Source organism: Hemitrygon akajei, chromosome 8 (genome assembly GCF_048418815.1).
Source record: "Hemitrygon akajei chromosome 8, sHemAka1.3, whole genome shotgun sequence".
NCBI lineage: Eukaryota > Metazoa > Chordata > Chondrichthyes > Myliobatiformes > Dasyatidae > Hemitrygon > Hemitrygon akajei.
In genome coordinates, this window is record NC_133131.1 from 46,602,935 (window position 1) to 46,628,741 (window position 25,807).

Consider the following 25,807-nt stretch of genomic DNA (forward strand, 5'->3'; position numbering starts at 1 on the left):
TCAATTTCCACCAGAGAAGGCAGAGCCCATGAAAAGCAAACTAAAGCCCTCACTCTCCTCACCTACTTTGTAGATGAACATCCTCAGTTCAACTAGTCTTCATTTCGAGTCACCATTTTTGGGTTTTCTTCTACATAAATGTAAATTTAATATTGCCATTTTATGTGCAGATTTATTCTCTGAGGGCGTTATACTTTATTCTGCATTGTTATTGTTTTACTTTGTTCTTCCTCAATGCACTTGATAATTATACAGTACACAAGACAAGCCGTTCACTGTATCTCAGTACATGTGACAATAATAAACCAATTTCAATTCATTTTCGTCAACTTATAATGTATTTGAACTCAAGAGGTGATAGCAGAGTTTAAATTTAAATGTATAACAGAAAAGCTGGAAATCTAAAATAAAAACAGAAAATACTGGAAACATTCAGCAGGTCAGGCAACATCCATGGAGAGTGAAACAAGATTAGCAGTGAGATCTTCATTGAGTCTTTAGCGTAAAATTTAAATTCTATTACTGTACCACCAATATTACTTGACCTGTGAGATCTTCCAGCATTAATTCCCCCACCCCAACTGAAACTGCCTCATCTTTTTCTACTCTGAAAGAATATCATACTGTTTCAGTCAGACACCTAGATGTTTAAATTCCAGCAGCAGCTGAGCTACATCTTCTTTTGTCTTGAAGGTAATGGCCCAAAGTCTACAGAAACCAAAAGCCATCCAGTACCCCATTGATGATGCCATTCTTTATACATAGAAAAGGGACTTGGAGAAACTAACTGTCAACAATGTAGATGGGTGGGAGAAATTGTTCCCAGGACCAAATTTGTAAAAAAAAAAAATATTCATACACTTGAGCTTGAGGCAGCTACTATAAGTGATCTAGACAAAAATCTCTGCATAATACAAAGCTATCAACAGAAAACAATGTGGAACTCACATTCCAGCTGAGATCAGACAATTGAGAGCAAAATAAATATCACAAAGAAGATATTTATATTGTCACACAATATAAGAAAGACAATTTGAAAATTATATTTCAAGCAACAAAGCAGATCATTAATGAAATAATATTTTCATTTCACTTCAGTTTTTCATTATACATCAAGTAATGAAAATTGGAAGATTCTCAATTTTATATATGACTATTACACTTTAGTCACCGGCAGTTAAATTAAACATGCTTGCAAGCCAGAATGCACTAGGTTTAATCACCTACTTGATGACAATTGGCTTATTTCAGTCAAATATACATCTGGGAGAGAGCATTCTGGGTTCAGCTCCACTGTAAATTAGGTTGTAGGTAGCATGGTGTGCCACAATCCTTACCAGGCTTGGTATTAATTACTGGAAAACATGTAGGATCAGTGGATCAGGACTAGACATCAGTGGGTGACATCCAATGGAAAAGTATTTAATCTTGATTTATTCTCTGAGCTCACACATGGATGATGGCAACAATATAACTAATATGACCAACACCTGAAGAACCATACCTTGTTAAGATAATGATGATACAAACATGAAGTAAAGAATCATGCTTCAACATCACTTTCAATGTCGCTTCTTATTTATCTACATTTTGTAAATGTTTATTACCTATTTTTATTGAACTGAATGGCAAATTCAACCATGTGCTGTAAGGCCTTGTTTGTGAAACTCATTTCCATGTAGATGTGACCCTGCCTTCGAGAAAAGGTGCCAGCGATTTCCAAACCCTTGGCCTTCACTGCAGGTAACCATACCTGGGGGGAGAAAAAAATCTAATTTCAGCCTTATAGGATAATAAGAACACAATCAACTGATTCATCAAGCATATCAAAAAAAAAGTACAGATGATGGAAATCTAAATTAAAAACAGAAAATAATAGAAACACACAAAAATTTTTTCAAAGTTTTAAAGAGATAAAGATTAGCTTTATTTGTCACATGCACATTGAAGCATACAGTGAAATGAGTTGTTTGTGTCCAAACAAATCAGAGAGGATTGTGCTGAGCAGCCCAAGATGACCACACTTGCAGCTCGAATATAGGATGCTCACATCTCACTAAACCGAATTGTATGTCTTTGGAATGTGGGAGGAAACTGAAATAGGTGGAAAAAACCCACAAGGTCACAGGAAGAAAGTACAAACTACTTACAGACTGCAGCAGAAATTGAACCCCAACTTATGATGATGCTGTAAAGTGTTCGTTAACGGCTCAGGTTAAAAAAATCTTTAAACAGAAATGTAAACTTTGTTTCTCTTCCCACACACACAGCCCAACACGTTCCATGTTTGTAGAATTTTCTGTTTTTCATTTGGATTCATCGAGCATTGTGTCTGGCTTCTGATAATAGGCAGGGGTTTAGTGTCTTCATTTGTCTGTACCAAACATCACTTTAGTCTCCTTATCTCTCCAGAACATGCTAATTTAAATGAAATCACCAGCATAAAATTTTGTATTTTCTCATTTTAAATTTCTATATTAAATGTTGGATTACATTTTATCCACTTTAGAAATACTCTGTCTCTATCGACTTTCAAACTGATGACAGGCTGAGCATTCCCTGTACGGTTAGAAAACACTATTTGATTGCTGTGAGAATATCTATCAATTGTTTTCCATTTTCACACTTAATCCAATGTTCCTACAGCATCTATCTTTCAGGCATAGTTAAAGCTTTCTAATTAGTGCCAAATTCTGGATTGTGCCCATAGGCAGGAAGTTGGGAATGACTCAAACTTACATTACTCTTTCGGGACTAACAGTCCTGAAGAAGGGTCTCGGCCCTTAATGTTGACGATCTATTCATTTCCATAGATGCTGCCTGACTGGCTGAGCTTCTCCAGCATTTTAAGTGTGCTGATTTGGATTTCTAGCATCTGCAGATTTTCTTGTGTTTATGATACATTACTTAAAATATTGGCACAGACAACTTCTAACAATTCAGGATTATTAAAGTTTTGTTTTTGTCTGGTTTTGGGGCATCTTGAATTGTTTACATCCAATTACGTAGTTGTGAAACGTAGTCACTGATTTAAGGTAGAAAGCCAGACAAAAAGTATAGAGCAATGTGATTTTAAATGAGGGATGAATATTGACCAGGTCACAGGGCACAGGAAAGAATGTGCTTTCTTTTTTTTTAAAGTAGTCATGGCTCAACTTGCATATGTTCTGCTCATCATACTATTAAATTCATGGAATATGCAACAAATAACTCAAAATTTGTTTTTAATATAAAGCTAGGAAATTTTATGAAACACAGTAGATCAGAATATTAACTTTTAATAGGGATGGGAGGCATTATACAAGTATTGTTAAAAACATCACTATGTTAATAAAGTGTAGTTCTGTGAAGTCAGTACATTCCTTTGAAGCAGGAAAGCACAGACTTGAGGACTTTTCAACCAGTTTTAGGTTAGAGTCCAAAAGGATCAGAATTATATGCCTTGGACATTTCTGACAACAGGTAAATAGGTGCTGCTACTGCTGTACAGCAACTTCTAATGGCATACAAGTCCCATCTGTCATGACTTAAGAAAAATATTTTGCCTCACATAAAAGGCCTCTCAAACAAGTCATAAAAGTGAAGATTGAGGTCTGTTTTGGACATTATTTAAAGGATCTGATTTAATTGGTGCAGTATTGAATGCTCATCTTTCATAATGTTTGTGTCTTTAACTTTTCTCTTCTTCCCAACCACTTCCATCTTCACCATCCACTGGAGATAATCTCATCAATTTTTTAACCATATATCTGAAAACTTCTCCCCTTGAATTTCTCTCTAACCCCACAACCACCACTACACCAGGCCTTCATCCTCTCTGACACTAGCAAGACCTACCTCTCTCTAACATCTCAATCTTCACTCTGATCCTAGTTCTTCACTTCCAAGTCTATCATTCAGAAGACCCAACAATTTCCTTGGATTTTTAACCCCTTCCCCAATCTTCGGAAAAGTAACACTGTTTGTAGAGCTGTTGCTTCAGAACACCAGTCATTCATGTTGAATTGTGACCCCCCGAGCTGTCTCCGTAGACTACATGTGTTCTCCCTGTGACCCATAGATTTCTTTTATGTGTTCAGGTTTCCTCCCACATCCAAAGGTTGACATGAGGGTTGATACTTTAAATACTACTGCAAAATGCTCTTACTGAGTGGTGGGATCAGTGAAAGGTGTAATTGATGGCAATCAGTTAGTTACAGAAGTACTCCAGTTCCAATACTCCCAAGGATGTATAAATTGCTCTTTGGAGTCCACTGTACAATCCCATGACTGAAAATGGGATTATAAGAGAATTTATACACTAGCATGAACTTCTAATTCTATGCAAACATATAAAAAGATAGAAACTTGCATTTAGCACTGAACCACTGTATAACTTTCCAAACTTCAGGAGCTATTGTACAATGGAGAGTGAATACTATTTAGAAAATAAATATAACCATTTCAGATAGGCTAGAAACACGAGGATTTTCTTATCTGCTGGCAATAATTTATTCTGTACCACTAAAGTCACTTACAGCTTTTGGTGCCACATAGCCTCCAGCTGCCATTCCCATTCCAGTTGACAACTCAAAGAGATCACTCAGGCCACTGCTTGACATGGCAGGAGTTGGAGATGGACCAAATGTAGCTGGTACCGAAGAGGGTATGAAACTTTGGCCAACCTGCAGTGAATACAGATTAGGAACAATATTCAACAAGAGAATTCTTTCTTTGTAAGTAAAGTTATACACACAATTATTCCCGAAGGCAAAGTAGTTGATAGGACAACCACCTTTTCAAAAGGACATTTTCTATGCACACCTTTGCATATTACTAAGCCTTACTATTGGTTTCCATCCCATTTGAATCAAATTCACATGAAATAGTTAAACAGGAAGATTTTCAATAAACATGAATATTAATTATGATCAGTTAGGAAGGCAGCAATCACGTGTAGTCAAATTGTTTTAATAATATTATACTGAACTAACATATTTTGAAAGGACTGAAGATATAGAACATATAGAAGCATCAGCTATAATACTTTAACAATGAAAGGGTTTGCTGTGTTTTTATTTGATGATTCCTACTGTAATTCAAACTACAATTACTTGTTGCCATATAATTTTAGTCCTATAAATAGTAAAACTAAGTTAATGTAGGAGACAGAGGACAATAGATAACACAAATAGGGTGAGATGAAGAGGAATGGGAGGAGACTTGTATTAGGCAAAATGCATAAATGTAGAGCATCTGGGTCTGTAAACAGTTTCTGTACTATACAATCTGTGCAAGACAACAGCTATACAATGGAATTTACTGCTTTCCCTTGTTTTACATTAAAGTCAAGCACAGAATAAACGTCTGACAAGATTCCCATTCCTAATTACTGTTTGGCTATTCCTGTAAGATTGGAGCATACAGGACAAGCCCACTGTCAACTGATGCCCACAGTGGGAGACTGGACACTTGGATATGCTACCAGCAGAGTGGACTGGAGATGCTCATGGAATCACACTGCAGCAAAAGTCTTTTTAAAAATTATTCCTTGAAAGTAAAAAGTCATTACAAATTTTCAAGTGTAATCCATCCATGACTTTGAAGAAAACTCACCGCTGGACTCCCACCAGTAGGCCCACCAAGATCTCCTCCAAGCTGAAAGATACAGAATACAAAGAGCCAGGGTCAGTGGGACCAGTTTGTTTTAAAAAAGCAGGAATATATTAAAGAAATACAATGGTGAAAGGAGGAAATCATTCATTAGCTAATTAATAAAGTAAGTATTTTCATATCCTGATCAATTTAATTTTTCCTCAATGGAAGAGATAACAGAAAATTGCTCAATGTTGAAATAAGTTTATACTCATTTACTTTTAAGAATTCTTGATGGGCTGAGGAAGATTTGCAATTTTGTTATAGGTAAGAATTCATCGTTAATACTTCAGCTGGTAAGATTCAAGGAAAAAATAAGCAGGTAACAATTCTAGAAGTTAGTCAACAGAGCTGACCAGTTTAATAAAGATGATCATAATCATTAGGGAATAAGACAGATTTCAAATAAAAAGATCAATATCAAGGATGGTTTACTTTTAATGAATTGAAATGTGATCAATGCAGAATTTATGTGCACACTCCTTCAATGCTGACACACATACTGAATTGGATTATTAGCTTCTGCTGCAATCAACCTCAGAAAAGCAATTTAATCTTGCAGCCAGCCTACATCTAGATTTAAAAAAAAGACATTTCTGGCATGACAATACACATCTATTTTATTTCCAAGGACTGAAATAGGACATTTAATTTGCTTTATCAAATGTGAAGGTTGTAAAATATTTACTATCACCAGGATACTCAGTGCCAGAGGCTACAATATTAGATACAACTCTTGCGCTGCCCGTGGTCATTCATGTAGAACGATTTTAGAAGTGTTTTCTCATTCTGATGGTTAGCATTACATCTAATTATTTCATTCCACTGATTTTCTCACTCTTTCCATCTTCTAACTTCGTAAATTTCTGTTCAGCCAAAATTCTTGTACCATGCACTGACCTGTATAATCTTCAGTTCAGCAAACCCTTACATTTAAAATGCTCAATTTTTAAAAATCTTATGGTTTGATTTTTGTAATCTCCTTAGGCCTTACAACTCTATAAAAATATGACCTTCCTCCAATTCTGGTTTCCTACACAGCTACAATTTACTGCGCTTCATTATTGTCCCTTCGGCTTTCTATCAACTGTCAATCTCCTGAACCAGAGGGTATAACTTTTCTTTCTTTCTTTTTAAATCTTTTTATTAATTTTTAAACAAACATAAATGAAACATGAATACAAAGAGTTTGAGAGTACATAGTTAATAGTTTAAGTAGACATTCAAATATATAATAATCAATATATATAACCTCCCAAACTCATAGTATTTATGAACCAAAGAAATAAAAAGAAAAAAAACCCAAAAAAAGAGAAGAAAAAAAAACACTAACCAACATGGCCCATTGCATAATGTCAGATATATACAGTAGTGCCAATAACTCCGAACCTCCATCCAAATAATTAAGGATAATAAAAGTGAGGTTTAGGAAAAGACAATTTAACTCATATGAAAATGTTGAATAAATGGTCTCCAAGTTTCTTCAAATTTAACTGAAGGATCAAAAATAACACTTCTAATTTTTTCTAAGCTCAAACAAGAGATAGTTTGAGAAAACCACTGAAATATAGTTGGAGGATTAATTTCTTTCCAATTCAATAAAATACATCTTCTAGCCATTAATGTAACAAATGCAATCATTCGTCGAGATGAGGAGGATAAACGACTATTATCCACCATTGGTAAACCAAAAATTGCAGTAATAGGATGCGGTTGGAAATTGATATTCAGAACTATTGAAATAATACTGAAAATATCTTTCCAGTAATTTTGCAAACAAGGGCAAGACCAAATCATATGGGTCCATGAAGCAACATCAGAATGACATCTGTCACAGGTTGGATTAACATAAGAATAAAATTGAGCAAGTTTATCCTTAGACATGTGAGCTCTATATACAACCTTAAATTGTATTTGGGCATGTTTAGCACAAATAGAAGACGAATTGACTAATCGTAAAATTTTCTCCCACTGCTCAGTGGATATAAGACAATGAAGTTCTTTTTCCCATTCCTTCTTAATTTTTTCTGATACTTCTGGCTGTATTTTCATGATCATATTATAAATGACAGCTACTAAACCCTTTTGACAAGGATTCAGAGCTAAAATTCTTTCCGTAATGTCAAATGGACATAGTTTCGGAAAAGACTGTAACTCATTATACAAAAAATTTCTAACTTGCAAATATCTAAAAAAATGAGTTTTAGGTAAATTATATTTATTAGATAGCTGTTCAAAGGACATAAAGCTATCATCCAAAAATAAATCACGAAAACATGTTATACCTTTTGTTTTCCATAAGAGAAAAGCTTGATCCATAAAAGAGGGCCGAAAAAAATAGTTAGATATTATAGGGCTTGATAAAATGAACTTATTCAAACCAAAAAATTTACGAAATTGAAACCAAATTTGCAATGTATATTTGACTATAGGATTAGTTATTTGTTTATTCAATTTAGATAAAGAAAAAGGAAGTGAAAATCCTAAAATTGAAAACAATGAAAAGTCTTGTACAGATTTACATTCCAAATTTACCCAAGCAGCCATAGTCGATTCTTGTGTCCAAAATATTAAATATCGTATATTAACTGCCCAATAGTAAAATCTCAAGTTTGGCAAAGCCGTTTAAACCGCCCTCCTTGTTAGGCTTCTGTAAATATTTTTTGCCTAGTCTAGGATTTTTATTCTGCCACAGATAAGAAGATATTTTGGGTATAACTTTGCTTACCCCAACACTGAACCGATTCCACAACTTATGGACTTACTTACAAGGACTCTACAACTCATTTTCTGAATATTTATTACTTATCTACTAATTATTATTGTGTTTTTTCTTTTTTGTATTTATACAATTTGTTTCTCTTTTGCACATTGATTGCTTCTCAGTCTTACTTTGTGTGTAATTTTTCATTGATTCTCTTGTGCTTCTATGTACTTACTGTGAACGCCCACCAAAAATGAATCAGGATAAGATTGGTGATGTGCATGTACTTTGATAATAAGTCTACTCTTGCATTCTCTCATTAAATCTCTGTTTTTCACCTTGTATTCTCCTCCTCTAACATACTCTTTAAAACCCCACTTTTTAATCAGGCATATAAAATATCAAATCTAATATTTTGTTATGTAGCTCACTCACTGATAATGCCCCCCCCCATTTTGCTATGTTAAAGCCAACATATAATTGTTAACTGTATTAAGTACCCCAAGGAAATGAGTGGAGATTCCAAGTCAGTTTGACCAGAGAAGTGAAAATGCTATGAAAATTGATCTTTGCACTTTTGTGACAAGCTAAAATTGAACAGTGTTTCCCACTGCATTACCCTATGGCAGCCCAGTGTGTTGACAATGCATGTGCAATATTATGAAGATCACACTCTAGAATGAACACAATGAAAGAAAATAGAAAATGCACAGAAAGTCAGGCAGCAACTGTGCAGAAAGAAATAGATAACTGTCAGCCAATGCCCTTCTACCAACATTTTGATGAAAAATCACTCACTTAACACTGTCTTTCTTTCTCCACAATGTTCTTGACATGCTGAACATTTGCAGATTTCAATCACAACACAAATAGTATGGTAAAACTGATAAAAGCATGGTTTGGACCAGTGATGTCAGAAATCGTAGGTTTTCTGGACAACTGAATCCATCGGTGAGAGGGAGCTTGGCAAATAGCACCCTGGTGAATGGAGAGGCAGTGAGGCAAACAAGGGCCCAGGTTAGATGAGAGGGTGCCCAATAAACCACATGCTGAAACAGCAGGATTTCCAAATAGACATACAGTGAATCATAGGAATTTAACTATACTTTTATATATTTCTTCTTCCTTCACGTTTATTTAACTTGCCCTTTAAGAAATCTATAAAATATGAATTAAGTTTGCTTTAATATCTGTTCTACACTAACTACAGAGTAAGATTGTGTTCATGTAAAGACTGATTTTACCAGAAGCAAACTGAAATCACAATGGTGATGATGGAAAAGCAAATCCTTCATAAGAGATACTTACAGATACTGAAACACAGTAAGTATTCTATTTTTCATGAAATGATTTTCTTCTGTATGCCCTACAGCTTAATGAAATACCAAACATTATATTCATTATTCCAAGTCAAATAAATCTGTGTCCAATATGTCTTGCCAATATACATTATATTATGGATTTCTCATGATGTATTTTCAAGAAGTCTGGTAAGAAATGAAGGCTATTAGCATGGGATAGTCACGTAGTCTACATCAATGACACCTTTTAGAGAACGAAACCACAGTCAAAGTAATAAGAAGCCCCCTAGAAAATCATAGATTTTATGTAGAAATGAATGAAATTAAGAGTAGGTAGCATCCACAAAAGAATGGACTACCACAGGGATCAGTCCTAACACTTCTACTATTTAATGATTACACAAACGGCCAACTAACCTTTCCTAACACACACAGGTTTATCTATGCAGACGACCTATGCATAGCAACACAAGCTAACTCCTTCCAAGAAGCTGAAGTACGACTTACAGCAGCCCTCGAAGCAATGAAGCAGTATTATGAAAAATGGTCTCTGAATCCAAATCCATCAAAAACTCAGGTGTGTGCATTCCACTTGAGGAATCCAGAAGCAGCTCAGAAACTCAAGATCCTCTGGTGTGGGAAGGAGCTCGAACACCATCTCACTCCAATTTACTTGGGCGTGACACTGGATAGGACGCTCTCATTTTCCACCCACATCCAAAAACTCCAAGGGAAAGTTGGCTCTCGCAATTCTCTCTTGAAAAAATTAGCAGGCATGAAATGGGGAGCTAATGCTCACACACTTAGATCAACTGCCCTAGCAATCTGCTATGCACCTGCAGAATACTGGGCACCTGTGTGGGGCAGATCAGCCCGCACAAAGAAAATTGACCTGTTGCTTAACGAAGCCTGCTAAATAATCACAGGCCCACTGCGCCCCCCACACACTAACATCATTTACAGACTTGCAGGCATTGCTCCCCCAGAGATCTGAAGACACACTACAACAAAAATTGAAAAAGGTAAACAGAACTCGGATCCACGGCACCCACTACATCATCATGTGCCAGTTTCCAACCACCTAAAATCGAGGAAAAGCTTTGCTACAGTGGAGGAATTACTGCACAGATCATCCCCCCAAACATACAGGATTGACCTCTGGCAACAAACAGAAGCCAGAACCCCACCAAACAACACAGTGCAAGACCCCACAGAAATGTTGCCAGACCCTGGGGGCACTGTTTGACAGACAGAAGTGGTGCACTCTCAACAGAGTGAGTGTGGGAGTTTGTAGGACGGGAGACAATATGGTGAAGTGGAGTTTAAAGACCAGCAAATCCTGTGAGTGTGGCGAAAGGGTGCAGAACATTGAACACGTTCTGTGCAACTGCCCACTCTCACCTGATTTAGTTGACACTGACCTGCTCAACATCAACCAAACAACACTCTAGTGGCTGGCTGTATGGTGTGACAAGCTGTAATGAAGATGATCAATGACACCACATCATAAGTGATCAAAGGCATTTGCAACTATATAGGATCACTTGTCCTAAATATTCCAAAAAGACATATCTCATGTCTCTCCCCCCACCCCCCCCCCATGCCTTGACCAATCAAGAATCTATCAAACTCTGCCTTATATATACATAAAAACTTGGCCTCCACAGCTGCCTGTGGCAAAGAATTCCAAAGACTCACCACTCTCTGGCTAAAGTAATTCCTTCTTATTTCTGTTCTAAAAGATCGCCCCTCTATTTAGGGGCTGTGTCCTCTAGTCTTAGACTCTCCCACAACAGGAAGCTTGCTCTCCACATCCACTCCATTAAGACCTTTCAGTATTCAATTAGGTCATCCCTCATTCTTCTGAATTCCAGTGAATACAGGCCCAGAGCCAAACACTCTTCAAATGACAAGCCGTTTAATCCCGGAATCATTTTCATGATCCTCCTTTGAAGCCTCCCCAATTTCATCACATCCTTTCTAAGACAAGGGACCCAAAACTACTCACAATACTGCAAGTGAAGTCTCATCAGTGCTTTATAAAGTCTCAACATTACATCCTTGCTTCTATATTCTAGTCCTCTTGAAATGAATGCTAACATTACATTTGTTTTCCTCACCACAGACTCAAACTGCAAATTAACCTGCACAAGGAATTCCAAGTCCCTTTGCACCTCAGATTTTTATATTTTCTCTCCATTTAGAAAATGGTGAACCCTTTCATTTCTTCTACCAAAGTCCATGACCAAACACTTCCCGGCACTGTATTCCACTTCTTTGGCAATACACCTAATCTTTTCTAAGCCCTTCTGTAGCCTCTCTAAATTCTCAAAACTACTTGCCCCTTCACCTGTCTTCATATCATCAGCAAACTTTGCTACAAAGCCATCAATTCCATCGTCCAAAGCACTGACATATAACGTAGAAATAATTGGTTCCAACACAAACCTCTGTGGAACACCACTAGTCACTGGCAGGAGGCAGAGTGGGAATGAAGGGAGCCTATTCTGGTTGGCTGCCAATCAGCCACTCATTTATCCATGCTAGAATCTTTCCTGTAATACCATGGGCTCGAAGCTTGTTAAGCAGCCTAATGCATGACACCTTGCCAAAGGCCTTCTAAAACTGCAAGTACACAACATCAACTGATTCTTCTTTGCCTACCCTGCAGGATGTGATGTCAAGCAAATGCATAAACAGTTAAATCCAGAATTAACAACTGCATAGATGTCGGTTCTCAGAACATGCTACAATAAGACCAGAACTAAGCAGTATTTTTGAGGTGGAAGTAGTCAGCAGTTAAAGAAATAATATGTGGAATATTGACTAAATGACCTCTAAAGTCTTTATCGTGAACATTTGGAATCTAACTCGGGAAAGTTATCAATCATACTTGTCAATCAGCAGCCAGAGAACAATTGGATTCTACATCAATCTGGCATTTCGAGACTCGGCACTTTGGAGCACTGTAAACAGCAGGAGAACTGCATTCTAATAATATCTATAACTTCATTCTACTGGACCATTAAGCCAGGGGACAACTGTGGTTCAAAATGAAGAAGGGCAATACAGGTATATCTAAAACCTTGTCAATGGTAACTCAGAATCACATGGATATCATGCACCAAAAGCAGAACACAATAGACCACTCTGAGTTACCTCAAAATCTACAGGTCAGTTCAAATCCCTCACATCATGCAACATCAGTTGAAAAATGACGATGATGAACAACAAACAGCTAACAAGAGGCAGCAGAAGTAGCCACAAGTGTAGCCAAGCTATTCCAATACAACACTAGCATCAATCAAGCCAAGTAAAAAAGTGTTACACTATGTTCTATTCTCAAATATCAGGTTACTTGCTGATTACTACCCTGTCAGTCTATCCTGGTCATCGGCTAAGAAATGAAAGGTATTGTGGACTATATTCTCAAATAGCATTTGTTTATTCACTGATGCTCACAGAAATAAAATGATTCACATTATTGAAGATCAGTCACCTCAGGACCATGACCTCACAGAGAGGAATTCCACAGGATTATTACCCTAGTCCCCATTATCTTCAATTGCTTTGTCAATGACCTTCCAATTGATTTTATGGACAGAATATTATAAATAATTGTACTACATTAATAACTACCCAAAATATTGCAGCAACCCATATCTGGATGCAGCAAGCTCTAAACATTCAGGCATAGACTGATAAAGTGACAAATAGCATTTGCACAACAAAAGCATCAGTCAATGAAAATCTCCAAAACGAGAGTCTAATCACCTATCCTTGATATTTAATGGCATTATTATCATTGAATCACATCATCATTATTCTGGGGAAAATCACAAGATGTAACCTGACCAGACATACAAGTATTTTGACTACAAAAACAGGGCAACAGCTAGGAACACTGTAGCAAATGACTCACTACTTGACTACCTTAATCCTTTTTCTGATCTACACAAGTCCAGAGTGTGATGAAATACACTCCACATGTGAATGTACATCCCCAAAATCATTTCATTTACCACCATTCAGCAAAGAACAGCCAGATACTCACAAGTATTTAATTTCTACATTACCTGTGCAGTTTAGATACCACGAGCAGCATCTGTAAGATGCATTGCAGAAACTCGCCTAAATTTCTTCAATTCCATCTAAAGCCACAATGTTTAACACCGAGGACAAAGACATTATCTTTATATTCAAAAATTATATATTCATATTCATAATATTCAGATATTATCTGAACGGTGGCTGATTAGGAAAAGGGGAGGTGCAACGAGACCTGGGTGTCATTGTACACCTGTCATTGAAGGTGGGCATGCAGGTACAGCAGACGGTGAAAAAGGCAAATGGTATGTTGGCATTCATAGCAAAAGGATTTGAGTACAGGAGCAGGGAGGTTCTACTGCAGTTGTACAAGGCCTTGGTGAGACCGCACCTAGAGTATTGTGTGCAGTTTTGGTCCCCTAATCTGAGGAAAGATATTCTTGCCATAGAGGGAATACAAAGAAGGTTCACCAGATTGATTCCTGGGATGGCAGGACTCTCATATGAAGAAAGACTGGATCGACTAGGCTTATACTCACTGGAATTTAGGAGATTGAGGGGGGATCTTATTGAAACGTATAAAATTCTAAAGGGATTAGACAGGCTAGATGCAGGAAGATTGTTTCCAATGTTGGGGAAGTCCAGAACGAGGGGTCACAGTTTAAGGATAAAGGGGAAGCCTTTTAGGACTGAGATGAGGAAAAACTTCTTCACACAGAGAGTGGTGAATCTGTGGAATTCTCTGCCACAGGAAACAGTTGAGGCCGGTTCATTGGTTATATTTAAGAGGAAGTTAGATATGGCCCTTGTGGCTAAAGGGATCAGGGGGTATGGAGAGAAAGCAGGTACAGGGTTCTGAGTTGGATGATCAGCCATGATCATACTGAATGGCGGTGCAGGCTCGAAGAGCCGAATGGCCTACTCCTGCACCTATTTTCTATGTTTTCTATGTTTCTATGACAGCAGATGCATAGGAACACCCCAATCTCAATGTCTTGAGATTATACCACTAGTACTTTATCGTTGCTGGCAAAATCCTGGAGCGCCACCCCAACAACTCTAGAGAGATACCTGTACCAGAGGACTGCAGTGGTTCAAGATGATGATATAACCCAACCTTCCCAAAAGCAATTCAAGATAGATAGCAAATAGTACCCTTATTAGCAGTATACTCAATTATTAATGTAAGTAAGGAATTAGAATGGCAAGATAGTGAAAAGTCTTGCCTGGATGAGAACAGTTCCAAACACTCTCATCAATGACATACTTCATCTACTGCTATCTGGTAGTGTGTGTATATTCATGCACTTACGTGGCCATAAGACACTACACTGTACTTACAGCAAACAGTTTTTAACTATCGTCAGTTGTGTACATTGGTGTCAAAAAGACTTGATTTTTGTCACTAATAGTTGGTGAGAAATAACCAGCAAGTCAATTCAGAACTGTTTTGCCTGTACGGTTTTAAGCATTCAGCTTTGGAGATAGAGCAGAAATAGCTGTGAGAAAAAAATGAAATGATTTCACTACTTCAAGTTAGGACATAGAACATAACACAGCACAGGACAATATTGAGCTGAACCAGCTAAAAAGCAAATTAAAAACACCCAAACACGAATCCCTGGACTTACGAAGAATTTGAAGGTATCCATAATCATCTTGAATGTTACAGTGAAAATGAAGATTGAGAAGATGCGTTATGAAAGCATTCCATTATCTACACTAGGTGTCTGTGCTGGTTTTGTCCATTTACAGTGTCCACTGGATTAATTTCTCTGTCAAGAACCAGTAGGAACTAATACAGTTTTATAGTACTGCAGTAGAACTGGTAGTGTTCTAATTTGTTATTCAGTTAAACAGTAGTTTGTCATTTTTATACTTTTAATGATTCCCATGAAACTAGCTAATTGGGTCAAATGTATGTAAACATACATAACTATGACTATGATGAAGTAGTAGTGCAGGAACTGTCCACGTATCAGCAAAGTAGGAGTGTTTTTAGCAAGCTGACTGCATATGGTTTAAGGTGGCAAGTAATCACCACTTTCTCAAAGGCTATTGAAATGGGCAACAAATAAAGAACAAGGAACATCCGAAAGAGGAGAATGGAAAATTGAATTCAGTATGGGAAAAGGAAGGAAAAGTGGTCTGCTGTAGCAACCAAAATGTTCATATAAAGAAACTTAAGAAAAGATGTTACATAACCTAAAATAATCAACATATTTTGACATCATAACAGGCAAGGAATAAATAGGAGACACCGGTTTAAAGCTAAAATCTTGAAGAAATGTTTTTCTGGATAGAGCCGAGTCAGCCTGGAGCAACAAGAAACTTATGTCAGAATTCAGCAATAAATGTAGAGGGAAAGCAATTCTGGAGATTGCTTGAAGAGTAACAAACCTGATACAGATACCAAAAGGTATTTTTGTATGAATAATGACCATTGTAAGTGACAAAGTTTAATGGGGTCACTGTGAAATCCAGATAGTAAGATAGAGTTTGGCCAAGGAAATGAACTTCTCGCCAGCAGATACATAATCAAGAAAAAATTAAAATCTCAGAGGACCAGTATAAGCTCTGCAATTGATAGAAGTGAGACTGGGCTCTTACTGTAAACATCTAATCTGCATCAGCTACATTTTACATTTTTCCAATGGAGTGCTGTGATCTCAACGTTCTGAACAGAACTAATTGCTACAATGAACTATTGATTATATTACTGGATTACAATGAAGAGAATGGCTTTCTTTTGTGCTTTATTTTACAAATATACATCAGAATATAGGACAACAAACCCAATTTGTTTGTGCGATGTTGTCACTCAATGTGCTTGCAGCTGCACAAATGGAATTTAAAACAGGCATTTTCAGACAAAGAGGATCAATTCAAGCTATAAACTCCTTTAACATACAAGAAATAAAAAACACAAAGGAGACATCTTCTCAAAAACAAAGTAGCTAGTTTTGGTACATTCTGTATTATTTGATTGCATTTGCAGACTAAAAAAAATTACTGTAGTGTAATAATAGCGTCAAAAGCCTTGAGGAATGATGGTCCTCACAGAGATGACATTTTCCTCTCAGAAGGTTGTGAATATTCAGAATTCCTTACTCTAGAGAACTGTGGTAGCAGTACAATGATTATATTGATGACAGATTTTTGATCTATAGGAAAGTAAAGAGTTATGATGGACAGGCAGAAAACAGAACAGAGATTATGATCTAATCAAACAAAAAGTATTCCTGAGAGTTCATATGCCCTATTCCTATTTCTTTATATTCTTATGTTAATGTGGCAAGGTCAGAGTTCAAACTAGAATAAGCAGTATTAGAATAAAAACTCAACAGAAATCAGCCCTTTGTTTATATGGACATCTTGATGGGACCACCTTAACACAAGTTTGAACATCAACCAATCAAATATAACCTATATATTATAAACTGCTTCATATATTTAGTTAACAAAATTAAATATCCTTTCATTAATTGATTAGTTTTTATGCTTTCAATGCATATGAGGTAGACCATTCTTATTCCCATAATTTTCAATTATCTTACCTTCAATAATCATTCAGACCCATTTGATGACCATCTTTCAACAGGAAAGAAGTTTCAATGCCTGCTCTTTATGTGATTGCACTTCTACACTGAACATAAAGTGCGCGGATATTGTTGTGTACCTCTATTTCTTTATCCTGTTGACACAATAAACTGAAGGCTGCATCACAGCCAATAATATGAAATTAATTCTGTAAGATATTATTAACAGTAATCTGAATTCTTAGGCTATGGCACAATATCAATAAATTGGTAAGCTGGACAGCAGAGCAATGGTGGATGGTATTTAATCCTCATGAATGTAGGTATGCACACAAGGAAAGATGGAATACAAGGGAATTCTAAGGAATAGAGGGACTTTTACATATAAGTGCAATAACATCTTTGAAGATGGTAGCAGAGGTAGGGATTTAAAACTCATTACTTGCCTCTTTAGCTGGGACACAGAATACAAAACAGATATACTGCGCTACACACACACACACGTATATATTTAGGTTACAGATGGACAACTGTCATTATTTTTGGTCTCCAAAGACTACAGGAGATAAGATTACACTTAAGAGAATTCAAAGGAAATTCAGTAAATAAAACTTTTCAGCTATGAGGAATGACTGGGTTGGCTGGGGTAGCTTCCTTTGGAGCACGGACATTGAGGGGAGATATATTTGAGATTGACAAAATTATGAGGGGCATAGATAGGGTAAACAGTAATAAACCTTTCCACTTAGATGTCTAAAGACAGAGCACATGGACTTGGGGTCAGTGGTAAGATGTTCGGAAGTGATTGGAGATTTCTCATGCAGAAAATGGCTGGAATATGAAACACACTTCCTAGGAGGATGGTGGAAGTAGAGACTCTCACACACTTAAGCACCTAAAAGAACACTTGAATCAAAAATCACTGTCCAATATCTCTCCTCAGTAAGAGGAAGTGAGAGGTAAAACAACAGAACAGGTGAGGAGGGAAAGTAACAGAAGAATGAAGGCGAGATGCTCAAGTGTCAACAGCTTTGGCAACATGAAAAGCCAAGCACCAAAAGGGAAAGAATGTGCATGTAATCTATTGCATCATTCACAATTTTCTAATTGTTCGCAACTAAATTTGAATGTAAAGCCAAGAGGAACCTCTCAAAACCCTATAACAGACATTTCTACTAACTTTCTATCCCCACTTTCTCAAGAAGTAATGCTCAAAAACCAATCCATAACAACAAGGAACTGCACCATATTTCCCTGATAGCACTCAAATTAACCACAGTATAGAAATGAATGGGATGATACAATATATTGGATAATCAATGTCTATAAATATGGGCGAAAAACCTTTGTACATAAATAATCAATACGTTCGGTTTAATCTGTGCAAGGGCAGTTATGCTGCTGAAACTGGTTTTATTGCTCTTCAGGGAGAGACAAGTAAATCGAAGTCTGAATTATCTACCTCGATCATTATAATTATTATCAGTGCAGTGTATTTTAAGAACATTAAAAACAAACCAGGAGTGGGCTATTTGGCTCCTTATCTCTGGGCTGTCATGCAATAAGATCATGATCTTCTACTTCTGCCAACTGCACCAGTCCAATATTCCACAATTTACTTAATACCTAAAATATCCATTGACGTCCATCATGAATATGTAAACCAAAAGTTCAGAAGAAAAACACTACATGTTAACTTTTAGTGATTTGCATATAAAGACACCCATGTTGATGTGAATACCGAAACCTTTCAAGAATACCCTACCTTTCTGTCTTTTATATCAAAGTGCATTTTTCTAACTGCCATGTCCTAGCCCAACTTAGTCTGTCAATATGTACTAGTAGCGTCTCTTCACTCTGATCACCGCTCACACCGTCAGCTAGCTTTGTGTCAGCAATGAATTTGGAAATACTACACTCAATCCCCATCCAAATCACTGACATGGTTTGTGAACAGAAATGTACATAAGAGATTAGAAAAACTTTAAACCTGTGTATTTTTAGGATAACTTTTCAGATCAAGTAGAAGACCCTATCATGCCCTAACAGATGGACTCTGCTGGACATACACATTTCTTGTACAGATGAAGTTCCATCTTCAGAACAGGCTCTATCATACTATGTGGTTTTACATTCCACACATGCTAAATGAGAGACTCTGAATAAACTAGCAGATCAAAGCTGGACACTCAACAAGCATGCATTGAATTCTACTGTATACAAGAGCCACAACAGCATTAAAACCCAGTCTTAACCTGAGGGTTAACGCCTGTTTTGACATCAGCTGAGAGTTCAAACCAACCTGAAGCACAGCCAGCATCTGATGCATCCATCGTTCTCCAAGTGTCTTCTTAATCTCCATTACCATTCATCCTGATCTTCAATTTCATCAGCAACATCCCCCAGCTGTGATCACCTCCCTGATTACTCCTCCTCTCAATCAATTGCCCATCGTACCCCCAGACTTAGGGCTCATGCGCAAAAAATAACAAAATAATATAATGGAGATATCCAAGATGATTTTATAGGCTAGGAGGAAAATGCTCAACTCTAATGGGTCCATCCAAAATAAAAAGCAACACATCCTTAAAAACAAACCTTGACTATTAAACTGCAATGTTAGGCAGAACTATTAAAAAAAGAAATTGGGAAAATGTTGATAACAGCTGATAGCAGGGGTCAACTGAAAATTTAACACCAAGCCTAAAAATATTTTGGCCCAGCTAAATTTCAAATATGCCTGATAACTGAAGAGAGCTCAGCCAAAATCTAACTAAATGGCAAAATAGCCCAGCTTATTCTAAAGATCTTTAGGACTGGCTTGGACTGACTAACAGCTTCCAAGTAATACAGTGAAGGATGACACACAAAGACGAGAGGCTATTGAAATCATGTAACACGAGTCAATGTGAAAACAGAAAAAGGCAAATTAGAAGGAAAATCTGAAAGCCTCAATGTGATTGAAGAGATGGACTAAAAGCTTTGCTAAATGGCAACAAAGTGAAAAAAGATGTAACAGAATGAAGTGCATTACCCGTTCTGCGTCTCCCATCTCAAGTCATAGAGTATGTAAGTTATGAGCAAGGAAGGAACAGAGGAAAGGAGAAAAAGAGCAATATTAGAGCCACAGATAAAGAAGGAGACAAAGCATTGTTTTACCAAATTAGTAAAAGTAGGAACTGAAACATTAATGATACATACATAAATCATCTCTCACTGGTAATAGATAAACAGGTTTGTAAAGCTTATATTCACCTATTAAATATAACAGCTCTACTGTCTTGATCCGAAGGACTATTAAAGCACATTCTGGATATATTACTATCTTTTGTTTCATGATGCACATTGTAGGAGCATTCTCATTGTTTTTTACTCCTAGCAAGTCACAGACAGGTTTGGATGAAGAAAACCTGTTTGGGCTCACCCTCCCAGAATAACCTCATCATCCTGTTACACAGTTATGGGGATGATATTCCAGCATTTGAGCCTGAGACAGATTTTGACAGTGTTAACCACTCTGCACATACCAAATACATTTCAACTTTTCTTCATCCCTCACAGCCCGGAATCGTTTGCATTTGCTCACCATTTACAGATCAGGTCGCTCTGAAGTGGCTCTCATCATAGCAGAAAAGCCCCACCTTGTCAAGGAAAGGGTGGGAACACCAGGTATAATTACTAAATATTGTGAACCCTTGCGACTAAAATAGAATGTGAGGCATCTCACTCCAATATTAGTATTAAATCAGTGAACCTATATCTGTTGGAAACCAGGGAGCACTGTGCAGTTTCAGAACAATTTCAAGGGAGTTGAATTCAATTAAACTTCTTAAACAACAGTTACCCGTTATCACCACCACGGGCTGTTTAAATAAATTGAGCAACACTGAGATCTCTTTCAGCTATTCATCTTACCATTTTCTTCCTACTGGTGGTGTCCAGATTGAACATGTACCTATGCATATAAGATCATTTTTATTTTTGTTGAACAATATTAGTATTAATTACAGTTTTGGTAAGTTCACACACACCAACAAATAAACTTATGGACCTCCTCATAAACATGTTGTGTAGAAGGGAACACAGAATATCTAGTTTTTACTCTGTTGTTTTTTAGTTTGAAATTTTAATAACATTACCTTTGGACTTATTACGGAATTATTTAGTAGATTGTACTTTATTATGCTACAACATGTTTCCTGATTTAACTCCCAAGTAACTAATTCTAAAATGCCTCCTTGATCTTAGAATCATTTAACATGTTAAGTCCACATTCTCCATGCCAACTGGGGTGCCTGTCTGTACTAAATCTATCTGCCTACCTTAAAACCATGTTATTTACATCTTTCCTTTCAAAGTACCTTTCGAATGTCATTGAAATGTTATAACTCTACACCTCCACTGGCTACTGGCACGGCTAGTAAAACGCTTTACAATAAAGGTGACCCAGGTTCAATTCCTGCCACTGCCTGTAAGGAGCTTGTACACCTGGGGAAAAATGTGTGGGTTTCCTCCAGGTGCTCCGGTTTCTTCTCACAGTCCAAAAATATTCCAGTTGGTAGGTTAATTGGTCATTGTAAATTGCCAAGGTTGGGCTAGAGTTAACTTGGGGCAATTGCTGGGCAGCATGGCTCGAAATGCTGGAAGGGGTTATTCTGTGATGTACCTCAATAAAACAAATATAAATAAATAAATTCCACAGGATGCAGCAGAGGTAGGTCCAATGACAATGTTCAGTTGGTCTTGTCTACTCCAGTCGATCCTAGTGATATTTAGAAACGATAACGGATATCTTTAATTTTTCTCCCCTCAATTTAAAGAACTTAACTATGCTCAACTTAAATCCACAGGTTCAACTTGCACAAAGTCATTTTCCTAAATGTATCACTATTCACTCTATAACTTGAACAAGATTTAAAGTAAAAAGTTAATTAGATGTTAAATTTTTGCCCCAAGACCACATGAAGAAAATGATCTTGGCACTCTTGTCAAGAGATAGCAATCTAAACTGAATTCTGAATGGAAGTAACAATACAAGAAAGAATGCTCATTTTAAACACAAGAGATTCTATGGCAACCCAGAACAACACCCAGACAATGCTGGAGGAACTGAGCAGGTCAGGCAGTGTCTATGGAAATGAATAAACAGAAAATGTTATGGACTGAGACCCTTCTCTGGGACTGGAAAGGAAGGGGAAGATGTCAGAATAAAAAGGTGGGGAGAAGGAATGTTTAAAAACTTGCAAAAAGGTGAGAGGTGAAGCCAGGTGGGTGGGAAAGGTAAAGGTCTGGACAAGAATGAATCTGAGAGGAGAGCAGAGTTGACCTTGAGAGCAAGGGAAGATGGAGGGCACCAGTGGGAGGTGATAGGCAGATGAGAAGAAGACGTAAGAGGCCAGAGTGGGAACAGAAGAAGAGGAAAGGGGGAGGGAATAAAAGAAATACTGGAAGGAGAAATAGATGTTCATGCCATTAGGTTGGAGATGGAATATGAGGTACTCGTCTTCCATGACGAGTGTGGCCTCATCATGGCAAAAGAGGAGACTATGGACCATCATGTCGGAACGGGAATGAAGATAGGAATTAAAATGGTTGGCCACCAGGAAATTCCACTTTTGGCAAATGGAGCAGAGAAAGCAGTCCCCAATTTATATCAGGTCTCACCAAAGTAGAGGAGACTTCATCGGGAGCATCGGATACAATAGACAACACCAACAGATGTTGCCTCACCTGGAAGAACTGTTTGGGGCCCTGAAAAGAAGCATGGGATGAGGTGAATGGGCATGTGTATCATCTCTGCTGTTCTGTCACTTCCAGGAGGGAGATTAGTGGGGAGGCATAAATAGACAAAGAAATGGTGAAAGGAGTGATCCCTACGGCGTGGAGAGTGGGGGAGGGGGAAGGTAACCAGATAACCTGCAAGTATATGTTGAGTGTACATATGACTATGAATCTCTGTTATGAATTGTCTCTTACACTTAAGTTTGAGACCAAGTGAGAAACTTAGGCCATTCCAAAGAAACTATTCCCTGTGGAACTTTCTAGTACAGTTCTTCCAGCCACAGACCTTTAAGACCATATGACATAGGAGTAGAATTAGACCACTTGGCCCATTGAGTCTGCTCTACCATTTCATCATGGCTGATTTATTATCCCTCTGAATCCCAGTCTCCTGCCTTCTCCCTGTAACCTTTGATGCCCTCTTTGACTAACCAAGTACCTATTAATCTCTGCTTTAAATATACTCAATGACTTGGACTCCACAGCTATCTGTGGCAATGAAGCCCATGGATTCACCACCATCTGGCTAGAGACATTCCTTCTCATCTCTGTTCTAAATGGATATCCCTCTATTCCGAGGCTGTGCCTTTTGTCCTAGACTATAGGAAACATCGCCACATCCACTCTGTCTAGGCCATTCAATAGGTTTCAATGAGATCTGCCCCTCATTCTTCTAAACTCCAGCAGTTACAGAGCTATCAAATATTAACCCTTTCATTCCTGGAATCATTCTCATGAACCATCTCTGGACCCTCTCCAATGGCAGGACATCTTTTCTTAGATAAGAAACTCATTCTCGTGAACTTCCCCTGGACCCTCACCAATGCCAGCACATCTTTCCTATAACCGAATGACAAAGTATATATAGTACTCCAAGTGTGTGTATATATACACACACACACTTTTGGTTACTAATGACTTGTACAGAAGAGGGGCTACAGGATTGCTTCGAATCGGTGGACTGAGCCATGTGACGGACTCATCTGTTGATCTGAATGAACACATCACGGTTGTCACAGACTTTATAAAAGCAGTTGTAGGCAAGTGCGTCCCCACAAAATCATTCAGAATCTTCCCCGACTAGAAGCCCTGTACAAACCATGAGATTCACAGTCAGCTGAAGACCAGATCAGAGGCATTCAGGGCTGGTGATCAAGAACGTTATAAGAGGTCCAGGTACGACCTCCGGAAAGCCATCTCACAGGTGAAGTGACAGTTCTGCTCTCAACTTGAATCAACAAAAGATGTTCGACAGTTGTAGCAGGGCTTGAATGTCATCACCTGTTATTAAGTTAAATCAAGTGACAGCAGGGCTGTCAGATGAGCTCAATTCCTTCTATATTCACTTTGACCATGAAACCATTATGAACTCCCACATCCTCCTACGATCCTATGATTTCAGTCTCTGAAGTCAATGTATGAGCAGCCCTCAGGGAGACTGAACCCATGAAAAGCATCCAGACCAGACAGGGTTCCTGACCAAATACCGAAGACTTGTGCTGCTCAACTGGTTGGAGTGCTTGTTGAGACCTTTAACCTCTTGCTTCAGCAGTCTAAGATACCCACCTACTTCAAGTAGGCTTCAATTAGACTGTTGCCCAAAAAGAACGTGGTAACCTGTCTCAATGACTATTGTCCAGTAGCGCTTACATCCACGGTGATGAAGTGCTTTGAGAGGTTGGTGATGAAACATATCGACTCTTATACCTGCATCCCTCAATCTCTCTATTCTACAACATTCTCCAGGGTTTGGCCATTTTCTATGCAAGACCTGGCTGGTTCAAGTTACCAAAATGCAATATCTTGCCCTTCTTAGAATTAAATTCTCTCTTCTTTGGTCAACTTCCCCTGTTGATCTAGATCCTGCTGTATTATTAAATGACACTCTTCACTGTCCACTAGAACACCAATTTTGGTGTCACTCAAATAACTTACAAGCCATGTTGACTATATTCTCATCCAAATTATTAATACAGACAACAAACAATAGTGGTACACCACTAGTCACAGGCCTTCAGTCTAAACCCTCTCTACCAACTTCTGACTCCTTCCACCAAACCAATTTTGTATCCAATTGCCTGGATCCCAAGTGATCTAATCACATCTAGCCTTGTTTCCCAGAAATGGTTCCTTCCTAAGTGGGTCAGAAAAATATGCATTCAAAGTGTTTTCCTGCTCACATTTTAGGAATTCTTCATCCTTAAGCTCTTCCTCATCTGTATCAAAGTCACTGAGCAGCTTCAATTATCCTGACTACCCCAAGATCTCACAACTCTAATATCAGGGTAGCAGTTAATAGTATACATGTTCCAGATTACATATTACCAGTGACTAACAGCAAAGGTGGTATGCCTCAAAGTCACTGAAGCATTGGTATCTGTTACCCCTCAAAAGACAAGGGTGATTTAACCTCGGTAATCTTTGATAATGCCAGAACCACAGACTGTTTAGCCCCCTGGTCATCTCAGTGAAACTAACCATTCTTAATACAACTATTATTCTTAACCACACATGACACATATTATACAGAAGGGGAAACAGAATTGAAAATTATTTAACCCCTTTTGATTTTTCCCCTCCCCTCACCTTCTTTGATTTTTTTCTTTGTTTTTCCACTTGTCTGACAAATGTTAGAGTACATACACTTCTCATCATATTGAGAATGGCTTATAGCAATAATTAAAAGAAAGCAGTTTTTATTTCTTCTGCACTGAATTATAAAACCAGGATACTGCCTACAGTTAGCCCCTTTTTCTTTGCAAGCAAATTCATAGCAACTGAGTGGCCTGGGAGTCTGATAC

General features: G+C 37.7%; 1 protein-coding gene across 3 annotated transcripts in view; it reads right to left on the reverse strand.

Moving 5' to 3' along the window:
- Nucleotides 1–25,807, reverse strand: part of ap2b1 (adaptor related protein complex 2 subunit beta 1) — a 283,798-nt gene that overhangs the window by 132,166 nt on the left and 125,825 nt on the right. For 2 of the 3 annotated variants that reach the window (XM_073053794.1, XM_073053795.1), the window contains exons 15-18: nucleotides 20,260–20,277; nucleotides 5,596–5,637; nucleotides 4,518–4,664; nucleotides 1,608–1,753 (exon numbers count right to left, since the gene is read on the reverse strand). In XM_073053794.1, the coding sequence (XP_072909895.1) occupies nucleotides 1,608–1,753; nucleotides 4,518–4,664; nucleotides 5,596–5,637; nucleotides 20,260–20,277 (353 nt within the window). The remainder of the gene's footprint in view (nucleotides 1–1,607; nucleotides 1,754–4,517; nucleotides 4,665–5,595; nucleotides 5,638–20,259; nucleotides 20,278–25,807) is intronic. The other variant, XM_073053796.1, reaches the window with a different exon arrangement.